General features: G+C 39.8%; 1 protein-coding gene across 21 annotated transcripts in view; it reads left to right on the plus strand.

Annotated features, from left to right (window-relative positions):
• The window catches only part of c2cd5 (C2 calcium dependent domain containing 5), a 119233-nt gene that overhangs the window by 66500 nt on the left and 29281 nt on the right, over positions 1–23452 (plus strand). For 11 of the 21 annotated variants that reach the window (XM_063072360.1, XM_063072343.1, XM_063072344.1 and 8 more), the window contains 8 exons: positions 10181–10295; positions 13450–13638; positions 14337–14528; positions 14609–14795; positions 16069–16233; positions 18296–18436; positions 22544–22607; positions 23003–23064. In XM_063072360.1, coding sequence (XP_062928430.1) covers positions 10181–10295; positions 13450–13638; positions 14337–14528; positions 14609–14795; positions 16069–16233; positions 18296–18436; positions 22544–22607; positions 23003–23064 — 1115 coding nt within the window. The remainder of the gene's footprint in view (positions 1–10180; positions 10296–13449; positions 13639–14336; positions 14529–14608; positions 14796–16068; positions 16234–18295; positions 18437–22543; positions 22608–23002; positions 23065–23452) is intronic. The other 10 variants (XM_063072365.1, XM_063072346.1, XM_063072354.1 and 7 more) reach the window with 2 other exon arrangements.

Genomic DNA, 23452 nt, shown 5'->3' on the forward strand with positions numbered 1-23452 from the left:
AGTGTGAGGTATTGCACTTTGGAAGGACAAACCAAGGTAGAACATACAAGGTAAATGGTAGGGCACTGAGGAGTGCAGTAGAACAGAGGGATCTGGGAATACAGATACAAAATTCCCTAGAAGTGGTGTCACAGGTAGATAGGGTCGTAAAGAGAGCTTTTGGTACATTGGCCTTTATAAATCAAAGTATTGAGTATAAGAGTTGGAATGTTATGATGAGGTTGTATAAGACATTGGTGAGGCCGAATTTGGAGTATTGTGTGCAGTTTTGGTCACCTAATTACAGGAAGGGTATTAATAAGGTTGAAAGAGTGCAGAGAAGGTTTACAAGGGTGTTGCCAGGACTTGAGAAACTGAGTTACAGAGAAAGGTTGAATAGGTTAGGACTTTATTCCCTGGAGCGTAGAAGAAAGAGGGGAGATTTGATAGAGTTATATAAAATTAAGCAGGCTTTTTCCACTGAGGCTTTGGGGAGAAAAAAAAGAGGACATGGGTTAAGGGTGAAGGGGGAAATGTTTAAAGGAAACATTGGGGGGGCTTCTCCACACATAGAGTGGTGGGAGAGTGGAATGAGCTGCCAGATAAAGTGGTAAATGCGGGCTCACTTTTAACATTTAAGAAAAACTTGGACAGGTATATGGATGAGAGGTGTATGGAGGGATATGGTCCAGGTGCAGGTCAGTGGGACTAGGCAGAAAAATGGTTTGGCACAACCAAGAATGGCCAAAAGGCCTGTTTTTGTGCTGTAATGTTTCTAAGGTTTAAAAAGTACAAAAAGGTGGCAAAAGTACTTTTTTATGGGTTCATCGTTCATTCAAATATCTGATAGCAAAGGGGAAGAGGCTATTCCCAAAACACAGAATTCCACAGAATTGTGGTGTATAGAGTTCAATGACAGAAGTACATTTATTATCAAGGTATATATGTAGTGTATAACCCTGAGATTGTCTTCCAGGAGGCAACCGTGAAACAAAAAAGCACAATATAACTCATTCAAAGAAAACATTAAACACCCAACCCACAAAAAAAAGAACAAATCGCACAAACAACAAAAAAATTAGCAAATAACATGGAATATTAAAAACCAAATCACAGAGTCCTCGGCAACAGTCCAAGAATGTTCAGTGTAGTTCAGTTCAATTTAGCATTGTGGCGTTTGTTGACTGCACGCTACAGAGCCAGTCTGAGTCGAAGTGTCCCGATCAAAGTCATGCAAAAAAGCTATATAAAATAAAAGTGAAACTGGAAATGCATAAAACATGAACTGTAGAGTCCTCTGAAAACGAGTCCAATCCACAAACTGCGCCAATCAAACCTTGCCCAAGACCCAAGACTCCTGCACCTTCCTCTGGCAGCAATGAGAAGGAAAGGGAGACCGGTCAAATGTACACTGACGGCGCTGAACACGCACTTGACTCCTGCTGTCATGGTTGTTGATTACAATCTTACTCAATGCTTTAATTGATGAGATTGGTGGGTAATGGATCTTGTCATGGTTTCGTGCTCCACTATTAGGTCAAGTACTTCATTCTCACCCTCAGTCTCAAACATGCTGAATTCCCTTCAAGGCAGCAAGAGTAGTATATCATTCACTTGGCGCAAAAACATATTACCAAAATGTAAATCACGGGTTCCAAATAGCACACAGATTGGTAGTAGAAGTATACTTAAAAAAAAGTAGTAGTTGTTTCATGAACTACAGGACATTGCATTGGTCGCTGGCACCATCATGATCATTTATTCCAACCACCATCCCAAACATACCTTCAGGGCCATCATCAAATCACAACTGACCCAATTTCACTGCAGTTGCACCAGGGAGGCGGACTTCCAGCAGGCCACTGTAATCTTCTTCACTGCACTCAGACAGAGATGCTTCAGTAGACGGAAACTAAGGCACATCAAATCTGACTTCTTGAAAGGCCTCATAAATCTCAGACCACAGAACAGGGCAACACACAAGCTACCAATGATACCAAGACCACAGGACAACTAAGGACACTTTGAACAACTTAAGGCGGAGTTGGAGGGGCTCTGGGTCAATGTACAATAATGTCAGCTTTTAAGAGAGGTAAAAACTTGAGGGACATACTCGTCATTACCAAATTACATGCAGCCACAAACTGTGGGTGGTTGGGGGGGAGGTGGGGGGGGGGAATTGTAGAGCATACAAGCACTTAAGAATATCAAAAAGATACACAACAGAGCTACTGGAAAGTAGGCCCTGATAGATCAAAGGATAACTTGTGAACAACATAATGTATATGCAATTCACTGAGATGATGAACTGACTGATGTGGATATTGTGTCCTAGCTGTCTAGATACAGAAGCCTGGGCAGTAGGACACAGAGAGCAAGCTGTTACCCATGTAACAAGCTCCCCCCTCTCCACGCAATTGATGAACCTAAAGGAACAGCAGAGTGCAATACAGTTTGGTACCAGCAGTGGCACAGGAGTTGCCAGTTGACATTGAATTCAGTGTAGGACTCCGTTATGGACTCCAGCTCTGGATTTTCCCTCTGGGTTTACTCCCGAAGCCTTCCTCATGAGTGGGTATAGCCGCAAGGCATTGGATGTTTGAGCTCAGAGTTTTCCTTCTCTTAGCTGCCAACCACGACTGACAGCCCTCATCTGCCTGAAGCGACTGGTTTTAAGGCACCAGTAACTCACCTTTGCCCCTTCTCCTGTCAGTGGAAACAGTTCTGCTGGGCTTAACAGCTAAGCCACACATGAAGGCCAGGAGCTGCAATTCAGTGTAAACAATACCATATCATATACATAGGGGGGACAGGCAAAAAAAAAGTCTAAAGAGTCAGACTCACAGGGCACCTCAGTAAAATTGTAAGGGAAACCCAGAACAGATTTGTTAGGAGACATTTCCAGCAGCATGGGATCCAGTCTTTGGAGATCCTTGGCCTGCCTGGAAATGAACAATGAACTGATCTACAAATCTACACCCCAACTGGTCAAAAATAAGTTGTAAAAATAAACCTGTTCCTCAAGTGGCCAAAGCCTAATAACTAGGGCTAAAAATACTGACTGGATCTATAAAATTAGAGTATTGAGGGTAGGACAGTTATTTCTCTGTTAATTTAATCCAGACTAGATACTCCCATGTACCCAGATACAAAAGAGATCACTGAAAACTATACAAAGCAGGGAAGATATGTCTTCTTTGAAATTTGTACAGTCCCTTACAACCCCATTACAGATTTCCCCCCCCCCCCAAGGCAGACCAACTCAAGGGGTACCCTACCCCATCCACAGATAGATATACAGCAATTTGGTGCTTCAAAACTACTGTTCCCCAAGCAAGATAGGCAAAAGCTTTCTTCATCAGGTCTTCCTCTCCTCCATCCCCCAACCCTACCCCTAACCCTAACGTCCACAGCTCCCTTTCCTCAAGCCTTTCATCTCCATCCCTACCCTATCACTATCCCTAACCCTAACTCTAACCTCCTCCCCTCCTCCCGCCCCCCCCCAGTCTACTGGCCCACATCCCCCAAACCAGTAGCATATTCATAACCCTAAACCTTAAGCTAGTTGTAAGAAAGGAAAGATTACAATAAAGGCAAGTAGTGCTGGACTAAGTAATGAAGGCGAGGGCCAGATCAAAGTGGCAGAGTCAAGTGACACTGAATCTCTAGTAACAAGATGAAGAAACACAAGATTGATCATTTTCCCTCTGCCTGCATAATTACACAATAATTAGTAATAACAGTAAGAAATAGTAATAGTAAAAATTTGATAGATTAATCTGAAGTAACTGGGAGATATTTTCTTTATCTTCATGTTGCCATTACAGTTTTCAAAATAGTATTTGGTTTTACTAAATAAATATTGAAACTAAAATCGATCTCTAATCTTTTTGCTGAAAATAATGTTTATTTTGTAACCTAGAGAGTGGTGGGGATCTGGAACTTAATGCCTGAGATGAGACAACAAGTAGAAACTAATTGTATGGGAAAATATACATATATTTGCCTGTCCACTTGAAGTGCAATAATCATATGATGATAGCACCCAAAAAGCTAGAGAATGAGGTTAGCCTTTGATAGCCCTTAAGGAGTCAATATAGATGAGGTGGGTGCCATAATTTGTTTAAATGTATGATAAATGGCTACTATATTAAAAAAGCAAAGATGTCTTATACTCTGCATTAATCCAGAGCACACTGTCCATATTACATGACAACTTGAATGTTCAGTATGTGAAAATATGAAGTATAAGTACAATGCTTCCAGATAAACGTATGATATTTTATCTTCTGATAACAATGAGCAGTGTCACCCAAAGTCTCAATGTAGAGACTTGAGTCCTGATTACTGATTGAATACAGAGAATACTACACAAACGAATGTGTTGTCTTTCAGATGAGATGTTAAAGCACCAGCTCTGTAGACAAGGTGTAGAATGTCCCATGGCACTGATGGAAGAGGAGCAGGATATTTCACCTGCTGTTTTGACCAACATACTATTTTTCTCAATCATTGTTACAAAAAGAGAATTTTGAACCATTTACCTCATTGTTAAAGGAGCCTTCTTTGGAATGCTTAGGGAGGTCTACACTTTAAGATTTATTCAATGTTGGTTCATATAGAATTTACTTTAGTTTTAAAATGTTGCCTGTACCTTTCTTTGAACCTGACATTGGATAATATTTTAAAACAATATATTGACTTAAGACACAATAATTTTGCAGTATTATTAATTATTGATACATTTTAAAATTCTTGATACCATTGATGTTGGGTGGTCCAACTTTGAAGTTTAATTGGCAGCTTTAAATTTATTTACTTGTGAAATGATATGACCTTCAAAGCAGCTGAAGTTTAAAAGCAATTTAATGTACCGATATTAATTGAAATTTAGTATTTTTAAAGAGATTCCAATCGTAAAAAAAATAGAGGAGCATTATGGTGAGGCTGCTACTAATTGTCACCAGAGGGTGCTTAAGCAATTTAAACCTGTTAAGTGAAGAATGGATTAGATTAAAAGATCTACGGTTTTCAAAGTTATGTAAGCATGGCCATAAAGATTAGTTTAAAAATATAAACTGCTGGTAACATTGATTTATAATTAAATGTAAGATCTAATATAATCCGCAGGGCAGCATACTATGGCTTTGGGACGCATTATCAGAGTCCTTGATTGAAGCAAATACTTGAACGAAGGGAGTATTAGGAATAAGAGAGCAGAGCAAGAGATGCCATTGTCTACAGGAAGCATAATTGCCAGTGTGCACTGGTTGGACTGAGCAGCAGTTAGCCTTGTTATTGAGATGGAGTTTGTGTGCTGTGGTTACTCAGAACCAACCCTGCCTAACTTCATCACACTTACTCTTCCTGGGCCTGTTCTCGGTCTAACTTGACTTTTGAGGCTATACTGCTCTTAATGTTTTCCTGCAGTTGTAATGCCCTTTCCACCAAATGGAGCAGATTGCAAGCAGTAACTGCAGAGGCGTAAACTAAAACTCAGCCAACAGGTTGCCAGATGTAATGGAATTTGTAGGCATCCTAATAGTCTGACATTCATGTTGTCAAAGCTCTAATTTGTCTCTCAATGTCCTTAATGAATTGATGTAATATTTAAACTATTTTTAAATGGTTAATAAAATTTGAAGGTGCAAAGGGTATATATAATATGGTAAATTAATTTTCTTATAAATTACTAGCATTGTAGCAAGGTTGAGGATGTCAGTAAAGTGAGGTAATGAGGGAAGCTGAGATCGTGTTGAGAAAGTTTAAAAAATGATTTAATGGAAATATTCATACTGCAAGGCAAGGAATTATTCCATAAGCGTGAGCTTATCTCTTTATCCAGTAACTAGATGACAGATATTTGATGTAATGAAATATCTGTGTAATGAGTTTTTGTTTGTGTGTATGCAGTTACTCCATGTGAGCTGGAATGGATTCCTAGATTGAAGGAAGCATATTCATTGGTGATTTTTAAATAATAATTGAAGAAGGGTAAATTCACAGTCCTTCGTCACAGAACAGAGGGTTGAAATGAATTGGGCAAGCTCTTCAGAGAAATTGCCAAAGATATACTAGTTCAAATAGCTTGTGTGCTTCTATGAGTTATTTTGGTATAAAAACTCATATTTGCAAATTGATTCTTTGTTTTATTGGAAAAAAATAATGAATAGCTATTATTTAAATTTGGGCTGCCAATGTACCTCATGGATCAATTGATCATTGGCTTAAATATTGCTGAAGTTCAATATTCTGGAACCTTACTAGTGGTATCTTATTTTTGATAGGTAGCATGATATGTAATTTTTGTACTGTGGGAGACATTTACTGTGACAGAGAACAACTTCTTAGCAATTTCAGCTGTTTCACACACAAATCTGTATCAAATCTCTCTTCAAAAAAGAGGCTTTTTAAAAATCCAGTCTTCCTGACATGAAGTATCTTTCCACTCCCTACCAAACAAATGTTCTGTGTGGTAGCAGAAGATTTTATGGAGAAGCATGACTTGAAGTAAGCATGACTGTTACTTGCTGCCCTATTCTGCCTGTAGCACAATCCCTTACCTATAGAGATACTCTGTACAAATTGTCCTCTGTTATTCTAGTAGCTAATTAATTTGTAGCGATAACTTTATGTATCAGAATAACTTAAATAGTAAATCAGTGACATTCATTTTTGGTAGAATATTTAATGTTTTAAAAATTATACATTTTGGTATGCAGATATCTTTGATGAAGTCTGTTTATTGGTCATTATTAATTGCTTTTACAATATGGTGGTGAGAGCCCTTCTTGAGCCTCTGCTGTTCATCTGGTAAAATGACTTGGTAATGTGGCATAAGAATGTGCAGCATGGTAGCATGGTGGTTAGCACCGTGCTTTACAGTACCAGCAATCAGTGTTCAATTTCCGTCACTACCTGTAAGGATTTGTACGTTCTCCCTGTGACCACATGGGTTTTCTCCGGGTGCTCCAGTTTCTTCCCACATCCCAAAGACATACCAGTTTGCAGGTTAATTGGTCACTGTAAATTGTCCTGTAGTTGGGCTAGAATTAAATCTAGGGCTTACTGGGCAATGCAGCTCGAAGGGCCTACCCCCTGCTGTATGTCAATAAATAAATAAATACAAATGAGCCAAGGCTTTGAGCTAGTGAAAACAAAGGACAAATTAGTTAAGAGCCTGAACATTTTTGAAATATTTATTCTGGAGAAGCAGGCGTTTTTGCCAAAGCCTGTGCTATTGTCTATGTAATTGTCTTTAGAAAACTTATCTGCCCCACCCCCGATTGGTTACTGATTTTCTATACCCACCTTGCTAGTGTTCCATTACAATCAGTTAGATGGATAGACACTTTATTGATCCCAAAGGAAATTACAGTGGCACAGTAGCATTACAAGTACACAGATATACAAATTTTAAAAGAGAAGTAAGAAAGAATAAAAAAGTAAGTTACCTCAAACAGTCTAACAGGAAGGAGTCATCACTTCCCTGGCTATAGTTGATTCATTATAGAGCCTAATGATTGAGGGGAAGAATGACCTCATATAGCACTCTTTGAAGCAGCACAGTTGTCTTAGTCTATTACTAAAAGTGCTCCTCTGTTCAGCCAAGGTGGCACGCTGAGAGTGAGAAACATTTTCCAGAATTGCCAGGACTTTCTGTAGGGTCCTTTGCTCTGCCACAGCCTCCAGTGTGTCCAGCTAGACTCCTATAACAGAGCCAGCCTTTCTATTCAGTTTATTGAGCCTGTATGCATCACCCGTGTTGATGCCATTGCCCCAGCACATCACCTCACAGAAGATTGCACTGGTGACAACAGACTGGTAGAACATGTGAAGGAGAGGCCTGCGTACTCCAAATGACCTCGGTCTCCTCAGGGAATAGCATATTTGGATAGCAGTAGCAGGATAGGTCCGAGTCAGCATGGAATTACGAAGGGGAAGTCATGCTTGACTAATCTTCTGGAATTTTTTGAGAATATAACTATGAAAATGGACATGGGAAAGCCAGTGGATGTAGTGTACCTGGACTTCCAGAAAGCCTTTGGTAAGGTCCCACGTAGGAGGTTAGTGGGCAAAATTAGAGCAAATGGTATTGGGGGTAGGGTACTAACATGGATAGAAAATTGGTTGGCAGACAGGAAACAAAGAGTAGGGATTAATGGGTCCTTTTCAGAATGGCAGGCAGTGACTAGTGGGGTACTGCAAGGCTCGGTGCTGGGACGGCAGCTATTTACAATATACATTAATGATTCAGATGAAGGGATTAAAAGTAACAAGAGGAAATTTGCAGATGACACAAAGCTGGGTGGCAGTGTGAAATGTGAGGAGGATATTATGAGAGTGCAGGGTGACTTGGACAGGTTGGGTGAGTGGGCAGATGCATGGCAGATGCAGTTTAATGTGGATAAATATGAGGTTATCCACTTTGGTGGCAAGAACAGGAAGGCAGATTGCTATCTGAATGGTGTCAAGTTAGGAAAAGGGGAAGTACAACGAGATCTAGGTGTCCTTGTTCATCAGTCACTGAAAGTAAGCATGCAGGTACAGCAGGCAGTGAAGAAAGCTAATGGCCTGTTGGCCTTCATAACAAGGGGTGTTGAGTATAGGAGCAAAGAGGTCCTTTTGCAGATGTACAGCGCCCTGGTGAGACCACACCTGGAGTATTGTGTAAATCCCTTACTCACTCTTCCTTCAGTTAGTCCTGACGAAGGGTCTCGGCCTGAAACGTCGACCGTACCTCTTCCTACAGATGCTGCCTGGCCTGCTGCGTTCACCAGCAACTTTGATGTGTGTTGCTTGAATTTCCAGCATCTGCAGAATTCCTTTTGTTTGGAGTATTGTGTACAGTTTTGGTCTCCAAATTTGAGGAAGGACATTCTAGCTATTGAGGGAGTGCAGCGTAGGTTCACGAGGTTAATTCTGGAAATGGCGGGACTGTCATATGTTGAAAGATTGGAGAGACTGGGGTTGTATACACTGGAATCTAGAAAGATGAGAGGGGAATCTGATTGAAACATATAAGATTATTAAGGGATTGAACACGCTAGAGGCAGGAAACATGTTCCCGATGTTGGAGGAGTCCAGAACCAGAGGCCACAGTTTAAGAATAAGGGGTAGACCATTTAAAACGGAGTTGAGGAAAAACTTTTTCACTGAGAGGGTTGTAGTTCTGTGGAATGCTCTGCCTCAGAAGGCAGTGGAGGCCAATTCTCTGGATTCTAAGAAAGAGTTAGAGATCTTAAAGATAGCGGTGTCAAGGGATACGGGGAGAAGGCAGGAAAAGGGTACTGATTGTGGATGATCAGCCATGATCACAGTGAATGGCGGTGCTGGCTCGAAGGGCTGAATGGCCTACTCCTGCACCTATTGTCTATTGAAGTAGAGATGACTCTCACCCTTCTTGCACACAACCTATTGTGTTGGTGCTCCACTCAAGTCTATCATCCAGGTCCACCCCCAGATATTTGTAGGTCCTCACCACATCCATGTCCTCACCATCAATAGTAACAGAACAGTGCAGGCTTAGTCTTCCTAAAGTCCATCACCATCTCCTTTGTCTTACTGATGTTGAGCTGCAGATGATTCAGCTTGCACCATTTGACCAGTTACATCTGCGAGGTCTATTATCACTGACATGTTATGAAATTTGTTGAATTGTAGCAGAATAACAATGCAATACTTTAAAAATATTAGACATTTCAAAAAGAAATATATATTAAAAATTATATAAGTTGTGCAAAAATAGTGAGGTAGTGTTCATAGGTCGGTGCATTGTTTGTTCAGAAATCTGATGGTGGAGGAGTAGAAGCTGTTCATAAAACGTGTGTCTTCATGCTCCTGTCCCTCCTCTGTGATGGTAGCAAGGAGAAGAGAGCACATCCTGGCTGGTGGATTTCACATCCAAGAGAATTCCCCTATGGAATGTTAATGGACCTTTTGGGTTTTAATGACAATTCAGCAGCTTCCTGGACATTTGTGATTTTTTGTGTATTCCATGAACATCTGGAGTTTAATCTCTTTTGCTCAGAAAGTGCCTTTCAGTGATTATATACCTACATTTTATCGATGCCCAAACCTTGTCAAATATGCCAGGAGGATGAGGCAATGAAACGTTTTCGATCTATGTAGTTCAGTTTTGCGTTGGATTAACATCCATTACTTATCAATTGATCTCTTCTTTCTGCTTCCCTCCTTCTAGATGAGCCTGAAACGCGAGATGCTTGGTGGGCCGAAATACGACAAGAAATCAAGTCACATGGCAAAGCTCTTGGATGCCATGCAGTCGTTGGATACAGTGAATCAACAAGCATCTGGTGAGTGTGGATATGATTGTGTTTGCTCACACTGCTGTAGAAGTTTGGAATCATTTCCACTATCCATTTATTTTTACCTTGGTTATATTCATCTTAGTTCGCTATATTTAGTAGCCTGGATATTTGTGATTGCTCAGGTAGAAAAGTTGTCAGTACCTTTTATTATTATAGCATGAAACTGACAGCAACTTCTAAAGTGTACATGTGTGCAGTTAAACACAGACATCCAGAATCTGTATCTGTATGCAAGAGAAAAGAGCAGAAGCAGGCTACCTGGTCTCTCTGCCCTTCCATTCAATACGAAGAAGATAGCTGATTTATCCCAGGCTTAAACTCCTCTGTATCAATTTTCAAAAAATCATCCTACATCCATTTTAAGTACTTTTAATGAGCTAGCCTGCATAGTTCTCCAGTTTAAAGATTCTCTACACTCTGTGAAATGTACCTTTGTATTAAGCGACCAGCCCCTTGCTTCAAACTGTTGCTTTGTTCAGGATTCTCCCTCTAGTGAAAACAAATTTTTATGTTCTGTCCATGTCTACATGGTGTTTTGCAACTATTATTATTTATTAAAATAGAGAATTCATGAAAACATGAATTTATGATAAAACACACCTTTTTTGTTTTGTTTTGTCAGATGTATACTTGTCCTTAATTATCACTTAACAAGCCAAAAATAAACCTTATGTAAGATCATTGTAATTTGGAGAAGTATTTCAAAACATCACAGATTTCACCTTTTTAAAATAGTTGAGATACTTGAGTTTCTATCCATCTGTTGTGTACATATTCCATTCTTTGTTACACACAATATGAGATGCTCAGTTAAAAATTGTGCTTTTTATTTCTAGTTTGCTGTCATGGAGAATCCTTCAGTGTCATTGGTTGCCCAACCTGATTGATAATATCACTGTTGCTGGAGGCCTTTTGATCCTTTTGAAATGACGTTTGACAGCAACTGATATGGGAAAAGGGAAAATCCATTTTAGAGATCACAAGGTCTTTGTGATTTGCTTTCTTGGAGATCAGCAGTGAGCAACACTGTTTAAACTTGGGCTATAAAAATACAGTCTAATTTTGAAATAAAATTTAAAATCTAGGACACATTGTTAAAGTGCATGTATGTAAATGTTCATGCCAAAGTCAAGATTCAACCTTGTGTAATGGCCAAAGTGTGAGATGAACTCTGCACAGGAATGGAGTTTATGAAGAAGAATGTATATAGTTGCCTGACAGAAAACCAATGGGATGTTGGAAATCTGAAATAAAAACAAAACGATTGACAGAAATAGTCTGCAGGTCAGGGAGCATATTTGGGGGGTGGTGGTGACATTTAATATTTTGGAGAAATGGTCCTTCAGAACGTTCTATAGCTGGAGAAAAATACCGTTGTCAGTTTAACACTATCACCACACAGCCAATAGAGAGGCTGAGAACAGTAACGGTGTAGAACAACTGGATTTGACGATATCAATGTTTAGGTACAGAATAACTTAACATGTTTTCAGATAAGTTCCAGAGGACCTTGCTGATGCTCTCCAGTGCAGGAGTAAACAGAAGCCATTTTGGGTGATTTGTCTTGCAACTAGGTTGGTAAAAATGGAGAGCAGCTAGTTGGAAAGAAGGAAATACAATGGGCAAGAAAAAACATTGCAGGAGAATGGTGTTTCACTTATGTCAGAATCTGCTTCAGCAGTGCTAAGTACTGCAGCCCAGTTGAAAAAGTTTACAAGGTCAGTCAATTGCACTGTCATTTGTTGTGGCCAGTGTGTAAAGCTGGTGCAGATCATTTTAGGAAAGGTTTTTGTGTATTTGGAGTTAAAAATTATTCAGAGAGGAAAAGTGCTGAAGCAGAACAGAAAAATAAGAGCTCTTTTCATTTGGAAGGAATATATTAATGGTAGATTTTGTGACAAAAGTAGTACACAGGAAGAATAGTTCGCAATAGTAGCTCAAACAAGATCTAGGAAGGGAAACTATGTGGTCAGAAATTGTATTGAGGGTGAGAGATCAAGACAGACCTTGTGGATAAGCTAACACCTGAAAAGCCTGGAGCAGCAATGCACAATGTATAGTTCATGAGCTACATCCATTCTGCAGTCTAGTTTGTTCTTGCTCTTCAAGAGAGTGATGGACTGCAAGCGTTCATTCACTCCAACGCACATGCAGCTGTGATGGGGCCCTGAGGCTAGCGGTTGATTGACAGGATCCTGTGCAATGCATTCCCCTTTCGCTGCAAGTCCAAGCTCCACCACAATAAACATATTGCTTTGGCTTCTAGTTAACCCTCACTCTGAGGCCTAGATAAAACATTGTATTGTTAACCATGTTTTTAAAGCAAGGATAATTGATATATTTTCAGAGATGAGAGAAACCAGTTAATGTATTTGTTAACAATTGACTCAGTTAATGAATCATTATATATGTCCCGAATCCTCATTTTTGAGTGGTCTTAGAAGTGAGTGGAATCCTCGTTGCAAAAAAAAATTAAGCATCACTGAACTGCTAGAAGATTCAAGTTCACAGATGGGAATATTTTGCTTGGTGGACCATTATGAAGGGCAGTTGAAATAGAGTCTCAATCTTAGCAACATTTTTTTTTAAATCACAGGCAGTTTTTGCCTTGAGGGAGGAGGGTGTGCCCCCAAGACAATTAGATGAATCTGGAATGAGCAGTTTTGACAAGAAACAGGACAATTGTCCCAGTGTAGTCTAGCCACATAAGGCAATGCATAGCTAAACCATTTAACTCCGTAGAATGAAGTCTCAGCATCTTGGAATTCAGTGAGTGGAGTTAGTGCCGAATTAATGAAACAACCAGAGAATATCAGCCAGGGCATTTACAAAAGTTTATTGACAGTCGTGCCAGGCCATTAACACTAATGTATTAAGGTGCCTATAAAATGCTTAATAATGACAGTATGAAACTAAAGTGTGGGCATCTTGTTCTATATTGTCATTAATAATACATTCATCCCACCTATTAAATTAAGGTACGTATGTCTTTCTGTAGGTAATAGAATGTATAAATGTACACATTTGTACAAAATAGTATTTAAGGTTTTCTTGCCTCTATAAGGAAATAGTGCTACTTTGCAATTTTTTTTGTTTAAGGCATCATCCCAATAATTTTCTGTTAATTTATTTTCCACAGTGAAGAAGTCTGTATCTTGTCTGCTTCAGGCACTGCGGCTGTGCTGAATCCAAAGATGCTTCAAGACTGCAGCATGGAAGGCTGTAGTGAACACAGGTTGTCAAGGCAGCCTAGCTTCTTTTCCACAGGGTCAGAGAAGGGAGAGTTTGATTTTTTTCTTCAGTGCCAGGATAGTGCTTCTCTATTAGGGTAGGTTAAACTATTACAGTGGAGGGCAGGTCCAAACAATTCATTTCTACTAACAAAGTTTGAAATTTGGCATCGATTTGGCAAGGAATTGAAATGCGGTTGTTGTTACTTAACAGCTTGCATCAAGGTAACTATCTAAAATACTAACCATATTTAATTATCTAATGTCACATGCCGATTTTCCACTTTGTGACTGGAGAAATTGTCATGCATTTGATTAAAAAAAGACAAATTGAGGTGTGATTTCAATGACGAATTATCAAAAATCATAATGGCTTACTGTATGTAAGCAATCAAAATAATGCTTGGTTAAGCCCCTTTTCTTTCTGGATGTCCCAAGTAACAAGTCAATTGTCTGTTCAGAGCATTTGTACAATAATTTTCAAAAAGCAAGTGGGATTTTAATTTCTTTTGTGTTGTCTTCTGTTGTCACAACAATTTGGTACTTTACTGTATAAAATGTGTTTTATTATTGCGAATTGTTATAGATGGAAATGTCTGGGTTAATAAGCTTAACCTGTTTTATTTTAAACTATATGAAGTTGTCAGCAGAAAGTTAAAAGTCATGAGCAAAAGTTGTTTAAACTAGATTTTTAACCCTTGTTTATGTATGCTCTTATCTAAATGTTTGGAAAGGTTAATCGTGATTGATGTTTTGGAAGTTTAAGATCTCATTAGAATGTGTCTCCTTTTACCAGATTGGATGATGCATCATCTGTGGGCTGCAGTTTCTGTCATATACCTTATGATGAATTAAATATGCCATTCCCTGCACACCTCACATATTGTTATGTTTGTCGGAAGCAGAAGGTCCCAGACGTTCTTTTCACAACAATTGAACCTCCACTAGAAGCGCCAATAACTGGAAAAGGCTGCTTGATTCAAGCTAGGTAAAGCCTTCTCAGTTTTAAGTTTTATGTGACATGGTTTAACTCTGATGCACTGACACTTGTTTGTCTTTGTGACTTAGACTGTGTCGTCAGAAGAAGAAAACTCAGGGTGAGGCCAATGCCACCGCCATAAGCAATCTCCTGCCATTTATGGAGTATGAACTTCATACCCAGCTGATGAACAAACTTAAATTAAGAGGAATGAATGCACTCTTTGGGTTAAGGGTTCAGATTGCAGTTGGTGAAAACATGTTGATGGGCCTTGCTGTGAGTAAACCGTTTACGTTAAACCCCCAACACAGATAAACTTATTTTGTATATTACATTAAATCTAGGCCTGCGCACAGTTTAAATAGTTTTGTGTTAATTTATTTATTGTGGTCAAGCGTGATTATTGTGCTTGTCAGAATGTTTAAAGTCGAGCAATGTACACGATGACTGGTGTTAGGATGGTAAACCATTCATATTGTGAAGGGGTAGTTCAGAGCAGACAGGAACCATCTATTTGCAGTTCTGATGAAGGACCTTAGACCTAAGATGTGAACTGAAACTGAATCAGGTTTAATATCATTGACGTAAGTCATCAAATTAGTGGAACTGGTTTCTCTTTCCACAGACTTTACCTGACTGAGTTCTAGCATTTTCTGTTCATATTTCAGATTCCAGTGTCTGCAGTTTAATTTGTTTTTGGGTATCGTTTACACAAGGGGCCAGTAATTTATAAAATACTGCAGCTGTGTGATCTTGAAATACAAGCAGAATGTTGTGAACATATTCATAATATCTCAGGTAGAAACAGTGTTAACAGTTCAAGTTCGTGACTTTTGTGAAAAAGCTAATGATTCTCAGGCCATCTTCTAGGGAATGCTAGCATCAAATGGCCGGGTGTCCATGGTGAAAAGTTAATAGTTAGAGCCAATAAATTGAAAACCAGTAAAAGTGAAAATAGTGACAGAAACAATGCAGATGTGAATAGGAATATATATTTGCCCTTTGAAAGAACCTGGGAGAAACCCATTTGAGATCAGAAGGTAGAAGATTGGATTTTAAATGTACTAGGAGAGAAGGATCTTAAAAATGATCTGAGGAGTAAGTTTTTCAGACAAGGAGTAGTTGGTGTCTGGAATGAACTGACAGGAGATGGTGAAGGCAGGAACGGTAACATTTAAGAGATATCTTGACATGTGTTTGAATGAGAAACGTATGAGACAATAATGGAACTAATACAAGACTGTGGTTTTAGAATAGATGAGCATGATGGTCAGAGTTGACATGATGGGTTGAAGGACTTGTTTCTGTAATGTACCACTGTGACAAGAATAGTGGGAAATGGTATTTGGAAATTGAATAGTAGTGGTAACACTGAATATGTTGAGCTGTCTGTTTTAACACTGCAACCCATGTTAGGAAATATGTTTAAATCTCTAAAGTTTTAAATCTGTGCAAATTGCCTGGCTTTTTTCCGTTATAAATCCGCATGTATCTACTTATGCTGCCATTATTTTATGCATGAATGTATTTTCCTCTGGTTTTGTTCTAGTCTGCTACTGGTTTATACGTGACAGCACTGCCCTCTCCAGGAGGTATACAAGTTGCAGGGAAGACACCAAGTGATCTTTCTTATGATCAACATATTTCAAATATACAGAAAAAGATAAATGATATGATCATAAAAAACAGAGAAATCCACGAGATAAATCCTCCTGTAAGTATTGGCTCATTTGTGTATAATCTAACACGAATCAAAATAAAGTAACAACAGAAATTTGGGACTCTTTCTTGAAGATTGGCAATGTTGGAAGTTGACTGAAATTTCTGTAGCTGAGATACATAGGTTTCTGCTAGTCAAGGAGATTAAGGAATTATGTGAAAACAGGTTAAAGATACTGATCAGCCATCAGTTGATTTAATAGTGGAACAGTCTGAGGAGTTGAATAACTTTGCTTATTCTTTGGTCAGTAAGCAGAATTCTTGTCTTCAATAAAATAAAATGTACAGTTTTTGAAGAAGTATCAAAGTGATTTTCATTATCTGATGGAAATCATGATTATGGATAATCCCTTCAATTGTATGCATTAGTGAAATAGCAAAAATATTAACTTTTATATTAAATCAACCTAGTGGAACATTTTAGCTCATTAGTGAGGAGCTTTTTTCATGCAAAGCTGCATCCAGATGTAGTAGATGTGTAGTTAAAAATTTGTGTTCATATTTCAATGTATTGGTTAGTGAGACGCTATTACAGCATGGGGTGTCGGGAGTTCAATTTCAGCATCATCATTAAGGAGTTTGTACGTCCTCCCCATGAACTGGTTTCGTCCCAGATTACAAAGGCGTACCAGTTAGTAAGTTAATTGTAAATTGTCCTGTGATTAGGCTGGGGTTAAATAGGTGGGTTGTTGGACCTGGTACATACTATATCTCTAAATCAATAAATAGGTTATTTAGCCAGAATTGTTTCTACCAAGAGGTGCAGCACTTGGGTATAACAACTCAGACTACAACACAATTGCTGTTTTAAAAAGAACAATTGAGAAGTATTGGTTGCTACCCATTGAAAATGCTTTGAAAACCCTGTCATAGAATGGTGTTTTCATGTTGAGACCTGACATTCCTCCTGTGGGAACAAACCAGTGGCAGGAGGCTGCTGAATATATCTGTTTATTCTGTTTATTTTTCTTATAAGACTAAATGGAACAACTTTAGTCGTTTGAGTATCTTGTTATTGAGGCGGTTAAACAAAAGATTGGTTATTTACAGTGTGTAACAAAATCAGAGTCTGGGATGATAAGAATTTGCTTCTGGTTGCTTTTAGAGGAAAACTCAATAGCACTTCAAAGTTGATTTTAAAAAAAGATGTTGGCTTAATAGCAATAATGGCATAATAAGGCCCAGAAGAGCTGACACTGGTTTTATTCTTTAAATTGCTGCCTATCCAGTGTTGAGTCTTGATGCTTTTATGATCCGAAGATTCTTTGGAAGAATGAAACATAAAACTGTTGCTTATGATCGTTTTATTAGGTGTTATAAGAACAAAGAAAATGAAGGGAGAAGAAGCATGAGGAGAGTGAACAGAAACAGAAAACAAAAGGGAAAATAGAGCAAACAAAGGTGGTCTGGTCTTCTTATACCGGACCACTGATGATAGTAAATCCTATCGAAATTCCAACAGATAACGGCTAACCAATTAAATAACCAGGTTCAAGTAATGTGACACCTGTCACTGAAACAAAGAAGTTTCCAGAAGAATACAAAGGCCACTGTAACCACTGAAAAACTCATTGAACAATCACATGTATATAGGTGATTATATAAAAATAGAAATAATCATAACAAAGTTAAATTACAAGAAAAATAACAACTATACAGCCAAATCCGACACTAACCTGCAGTCAGTGAAACAGGGGATCACTATAATTGATTGTCACCTTCAGCACCCAAAATGCAAGTGAAGACTAAAGAAATTCAACTCAGCACCAATTGGCAAAAGAAAGGAAAACTGACTGGTTCCCATTCCTGATCACTGTCCAATGATAACTGTTGGAATTTGATATCTATTTATATGCCCCTAACAAATAACCACTAGAGTTCTTTATCTAGTTTCATATCACCACTTAAATACTTAAATGAGGAAATAGAGGGTGACCAATACTCTTCTAACGATAACCCCCTTCATACTTTGTTTTCTATGGAATCAGAAGAGTAATGATAATAAAATCTTTCAGTAAGTGCTATTTATTTCCTATCCAATGCGTGTTTGACCATAGGAGATACTAGAAGAGTTGCTTGGATCCCCGATCCCAGAAACAAGGCAGCGTTCCAGACTCTTCAGGTCCCATTCAGAAAGTTCAGACGATGTTTCCGAACTGGATCTTTCACATGGGAAAAAGGATGCCTTTGTGTTAGAGGTATGGAAATCCTGTTGAGAATGCAGAAGGATACATGCCTTGGTGATGCAAGAGACTTTGGATGCTGGACTCCGCAGCAAAAAAGCACTGAGAGAACTCAGTAGGTCGGACGGCATCTGTAGCTGGAAAGGAATTGTTGATGTTTTGGGTCAAGGTGCTGCATCAGAAAGCATAGAGGGGAAAAAACATAGAAACATAGAAAACCTACAGCACAATACAGGCCCTTTGGCCCACAAAGCTGTGCTGAACATGTCCTTACTTCAGAACTACCTAGGCTTACCCATAGCCCTCTATTTCTCTAAGCTCCATGTACCTATCCAGGAGTCTCTTAAAAGACCCTATCGTTTCTCCCTCCATTGCCACTGCCGGCAGCCCATTCCATGCACTCACCACTCTCTGAGTGAAAAAAACTTACCCCTGACATCTCCTCTGTACCTGCTTCTGAGCACCTTAAAACTATGCCCTCTCGTGCTAGCCATTTCAGCCCTGGGAAAAAGCCTCTTGACTATCCACACGATCAATGCCTCTCATTATCTTGTACACCTCTATCAGGTTTCCTCTCATCGTCCATCGCTCCCAGGAGAAAAGGCTGAGTTCACTCAACCTATTCTCATAAGGCATGCTCCCCAATCCAGGCAACATCTTTGTAAATCTCCTCTGCACCCTTTCTATGGCTTCCACATCCTTCCTGTAGTGAGGCGACCAGAATTGAGCACAGTACTCCAAGTGGGGTCTGACCAGGGTCCTATATAGCTGTAACATTACCTCTCAGCTCCTAAACTCAGTCCCACGGTTGATGAAGGCCAATGCACCATATGCCTTCTTAACCACAGAGTCAACCTGCGTAGCAGTTTTGAGTGTCCTATGGACTCAGACACCAAGATCACTCTGATCCCCCACACTGCCAGGAGTCTTACCATTAATGCTATATTCTGCCATCATATTTGACCTACCAAAATGAACCACCTCATACTTATCTGGGTTGAACTCTATCTCAGCCCAGTTTTGCATCCTATCAATGTCCCGCTGTAACCTCTGACAGCCCTCTACACTATTCACAACACTTCCAACCTTTGTGTCATTAGCAAGTTTACTAACCTATCCCTCCACTTCCTCATCCAGGTCATGTATAAAAATCACAAAGAGTAGGGATCCCAGAACAGATCCCTGAGGCACACCACTGGTCACTGACCTCCAGGCAGAATATGACCCATCTACAACCACTCTGCCTTCTGTGGGCAAGCCAATTCTGAATCCATACAGCAATGTCACCTAGGATCCCATGCCTCCTTACTTTCTCAATAAGCCTTGCATGGGATACCTTATCAAATGCCTTGCTGTAATCCGTATACACTAATCGATGGCTCTACCTTCATCAATGTGTTTAGTCACATCCTCAAAAATTCAAACAGGTTTGTAAGGCACGACCTGCCTCTGACAAAGCCATGCTGACTATTCCTAATCATATTATGCCTCTCCAAATGTTCATAAATCCTGCCTATCAGGATCTTCTCCATCATTTTACTGAAGTAAGACTCACTGGTCTATAATTTCATGGGCTATCTCTACTCCCTTTCTTGAATAAGGGAACAACATCCGCAATCTTCCAATCCTCCGGAACCTCTCCCATCCTCATTGATGATATAAAGATCATTGCCAGAGGCTCAGCAATCTCCTCCCTCACTTCCCACAGTAGCCTGGGGTACATCCTGTCCAGTCCCGATGACTTATCCAACTTGATGCTTTCCAAAGCTCCAGCAAATCCTCTTCCTTAATATCTACATTCTCAAGCTTTTCAGTTCGCTGCAAGTCATCCCTACAATCACCAAGATCCTTTTCCGTAGTGAGTACTGAAGCAAAGTATTCATTAGCTGCTTCTGCTGTCTTCTGCAGTTCCATACACACTTTTCCACTGTCACTCTTGATTGGTCCTATTCTCTTATGTCTTATCCTCATGCTCTTCATATACTTGTAGAACGCCTTGGTGTTTTCCTTAATCCCGTCAGCCAAGGCCTTCTCATGGCCCCTGCTGGCTCTCCTAATTTCATTCTTAAACTCCTTCCTGCTGGCCTTATAATCTTATAGATCTTCTAGATTACCTAATTTTTTGAACCTTTCGTAAGCTCTTCTTTTCTTCTTGACTAGGTTTACAACAGCCTTTGTACACCACGGTTCCTGCACCCTACCATCCTTTCCCTGTCTGATTGGAACGTACTTATGCAGAACCTCACGCAAATATCCCCTGAACATTTACCACATTTCTTCCGTACGTTTCCTTGAGAACATCTGTTTCCAATCTATGCTTCCAAGTTTCTGCCTGGTAGCCTCATATTTCCCCTTACTCCAATTAAGCGTTTCCTTAACTTGTCTGTTCCTATCCTACAGTAAAGGAGATAAAATTGTGATCACAAGAGACAGAAATTGAGACATAGTTTCTGAAGATGCTGGAACAAGATTTCAAGATATTGAACCAAAATGCTGGAGACTCTCACCTCTAATTCCTCATTTAAGCATCTACAGAGGGAAATAAACAGAGTCCAGATAATAACCAGCTATTTATTTTTGTCTCCCTAGATCCTGTCTGACCTACTGAGTTCCTCCTGCATTTTTTGTGCAGAAAGGAAATAGCTAATGTAAATAGGGAGACGGGGGATTGGGCAAAAGAATGAGACAAGGGTCAGTAGGTGATAGGTGAACCAACGAAGAGTAAAGGATGACAGGCAGATGGAGCTGGAAGGGTTAGAGTAGGGAGACAGAGGCAGGTGAGTGATAGGTGGAAGACGGGGTGGGGGAGAAGGGGAGATGGAGCAAAGGAGGATGAAAGTGGAGACAGTTGTTGGAGTGTGACAAGCAGGAATACAAAGACCTTTGGTGTTGGAATCTGACAAGTAAAGAAGATAACGAGACCGATTCAGGGGGTGGTAAAGGCCACATGGAACTGGCTGGGGGAGGGGAATCCAGTTGATGAAGTGTTTGGGTCATTGGCAAACAGAACCGGGAGGAGAATGGAGCTGAAAATGGATGATGGGGGCAGGGAAGATAGCTCAAGGGGGTATATAAGAAATGGAACAAAAAATGGGAGGACTGGAGGTGCATGGGAAGGAGAGAGGGGGAAACACAGCTGTTAAGAGTCACTTGAAATGAAAAATTCAGTGCTTATACCACTGAGTTGCATACTACTCAGGTGGAATAAAATGCTTTTCCCCTAGGAACATATACCTTGATTTTCTTTAACCCCATAATATTCCACTGCACTCAATTTCTACTGATTTTTTGAAGACTGGTATTCCACCAGATCATGAACCTGGTTTCACTGCCTTATACCATCCCACTTCAGGAAGTTATTCACACTTCAGTCCATTCTGGAAGTTATTCACACTTTAAACTATTCCACTGAACAAGGCATTGTACTATATTCAGTGTAGATATTTCTTGTAACACTTGATTATATCCCACCAGGTCAACGTAAGACCACATTGCATAGTTAAACCAAACACAAAATTTCATACCAAATTCCACCCTGACTTCATTTGCATCATCATCACTGAAGCCTGACATGGTCATTCTGTGGTCATGATAGAACTGTCAGTTCCTTGTGAAGACCAGATTGAAGAGGTGTTTGAGCATAAGAAAGCCAAATACTGGAAGACGTTAGAGCAGTACCAGAGACTGGTGGAGAGCGCATGATGCCAGGTAGTTGTCTGGTGTAGTAGTTTTGCTGGCTGTACTCTCTCTGGCATTATGGGGGTTGCAAAGAAAAGAGCCACAGTCACAGTGGTTGCTGATTGAGTCTCCAAATGGCTATGGATCAAGAAGTGTAATTTGTGGACCAGTGCTGCTGGGACACAAGCCAGGGCCTGATCAACCCCGGCTGGACCGCCTGGGCGAGAGTGTCTGATGTTGAAAGACCTGAAACATCCGATGACCCCAGGTTACACCACTGATACTGTGTTCCAGTGCATCCCAGGATGTATCTCAGCATCATTGATTCATATGAATAGGTCTAACAGTGGTGCACCATATTCCACCACATCCAGCTTTATTAGTAACACTTCCCTATGGTGCACGGAATGAGACTGGGACATTAACATTACTGCTGTATTTCAGATCGATGATGCAGATGCTGTTGAAGATATTCAGTCATTGTTGACTGATGCTCCCACACCACCTGGTAAGTCCTTAAGGAGATATTGAGTATATTTAAAGTGGAGGTTGATAAGTACTTCATTACTGGAAGTGTCAGATTTATGGGGAGAAGACAGTAGAATGGAGTTAAGAGGGAAAATAAATCAGCCATGATCGAATAAACGCGCAACTCAATGGGCCTAATTCTGCTCTTTTGTTTTATGGTTTTAACTGAGTTCAGTCGTCTTGAGGCTGGGTGTGGGGAGAAAAAGGATTATGCACTTCTTTATTCTTTTCTAATTTCAATTCAGACCTTCTAATATTTTTATATATTGACAGAAATTGAAATATAGTTATTATCTGCCACTAAAGGACTGCAATAATTAGACTTGCAGTTGTTACCTTTGACATACACTTTCTGAATATGTTTTATGTTGACAGGTTTTTATAGCTGTAATACAGAGGTTATGCCAGGTATCAACAACTGGACATCTGATTTACAGGTAAATCCGCATGGCTTTTGTGAGACCAAACATCCAGATTATTGTCTCGAGCAAAGTTAGGAAATATGGTAGGAGTAGTTTGGATACTTAAACTTGCTTCGGTATTGTGAGAATATTTTAAGAGAAGTTGGCAATCAAGTCTTCATGGATGAAGTTAAGGAATTGAAAAGGATCACCCATGTGCCTACCCCTGGCCTCAGGGATAGGGGGATAGACATCCTTCCTGTACTTTCATCCGAGCACCTTAAAATTATATTCCCTTGTACTAACCATTTCCACTCTGGGAAAAGGGGAGGGGAGGGGAAGAGGAGGAGGGAGGGAACGTCGACTCAGACCATGAGAGGCCTGCGTCGGGCATTTTCATGCCTTACAAAGCACAGATTGGACG

The sequence above is a fragment of the Mobula hypostoma genome, chromosome 20 (genome assembly GCF_963921235.1).
Source record: "Mobula hypostoma chromosome 20, sMobHyp1.1, whole genome shotgun sequence".
NCBI lineage: Eukaryota > Metazoa > Chordata > Chondrichthyes > Myliobatiformes > Myliobatidae > Mobula > Mobula hypostoma.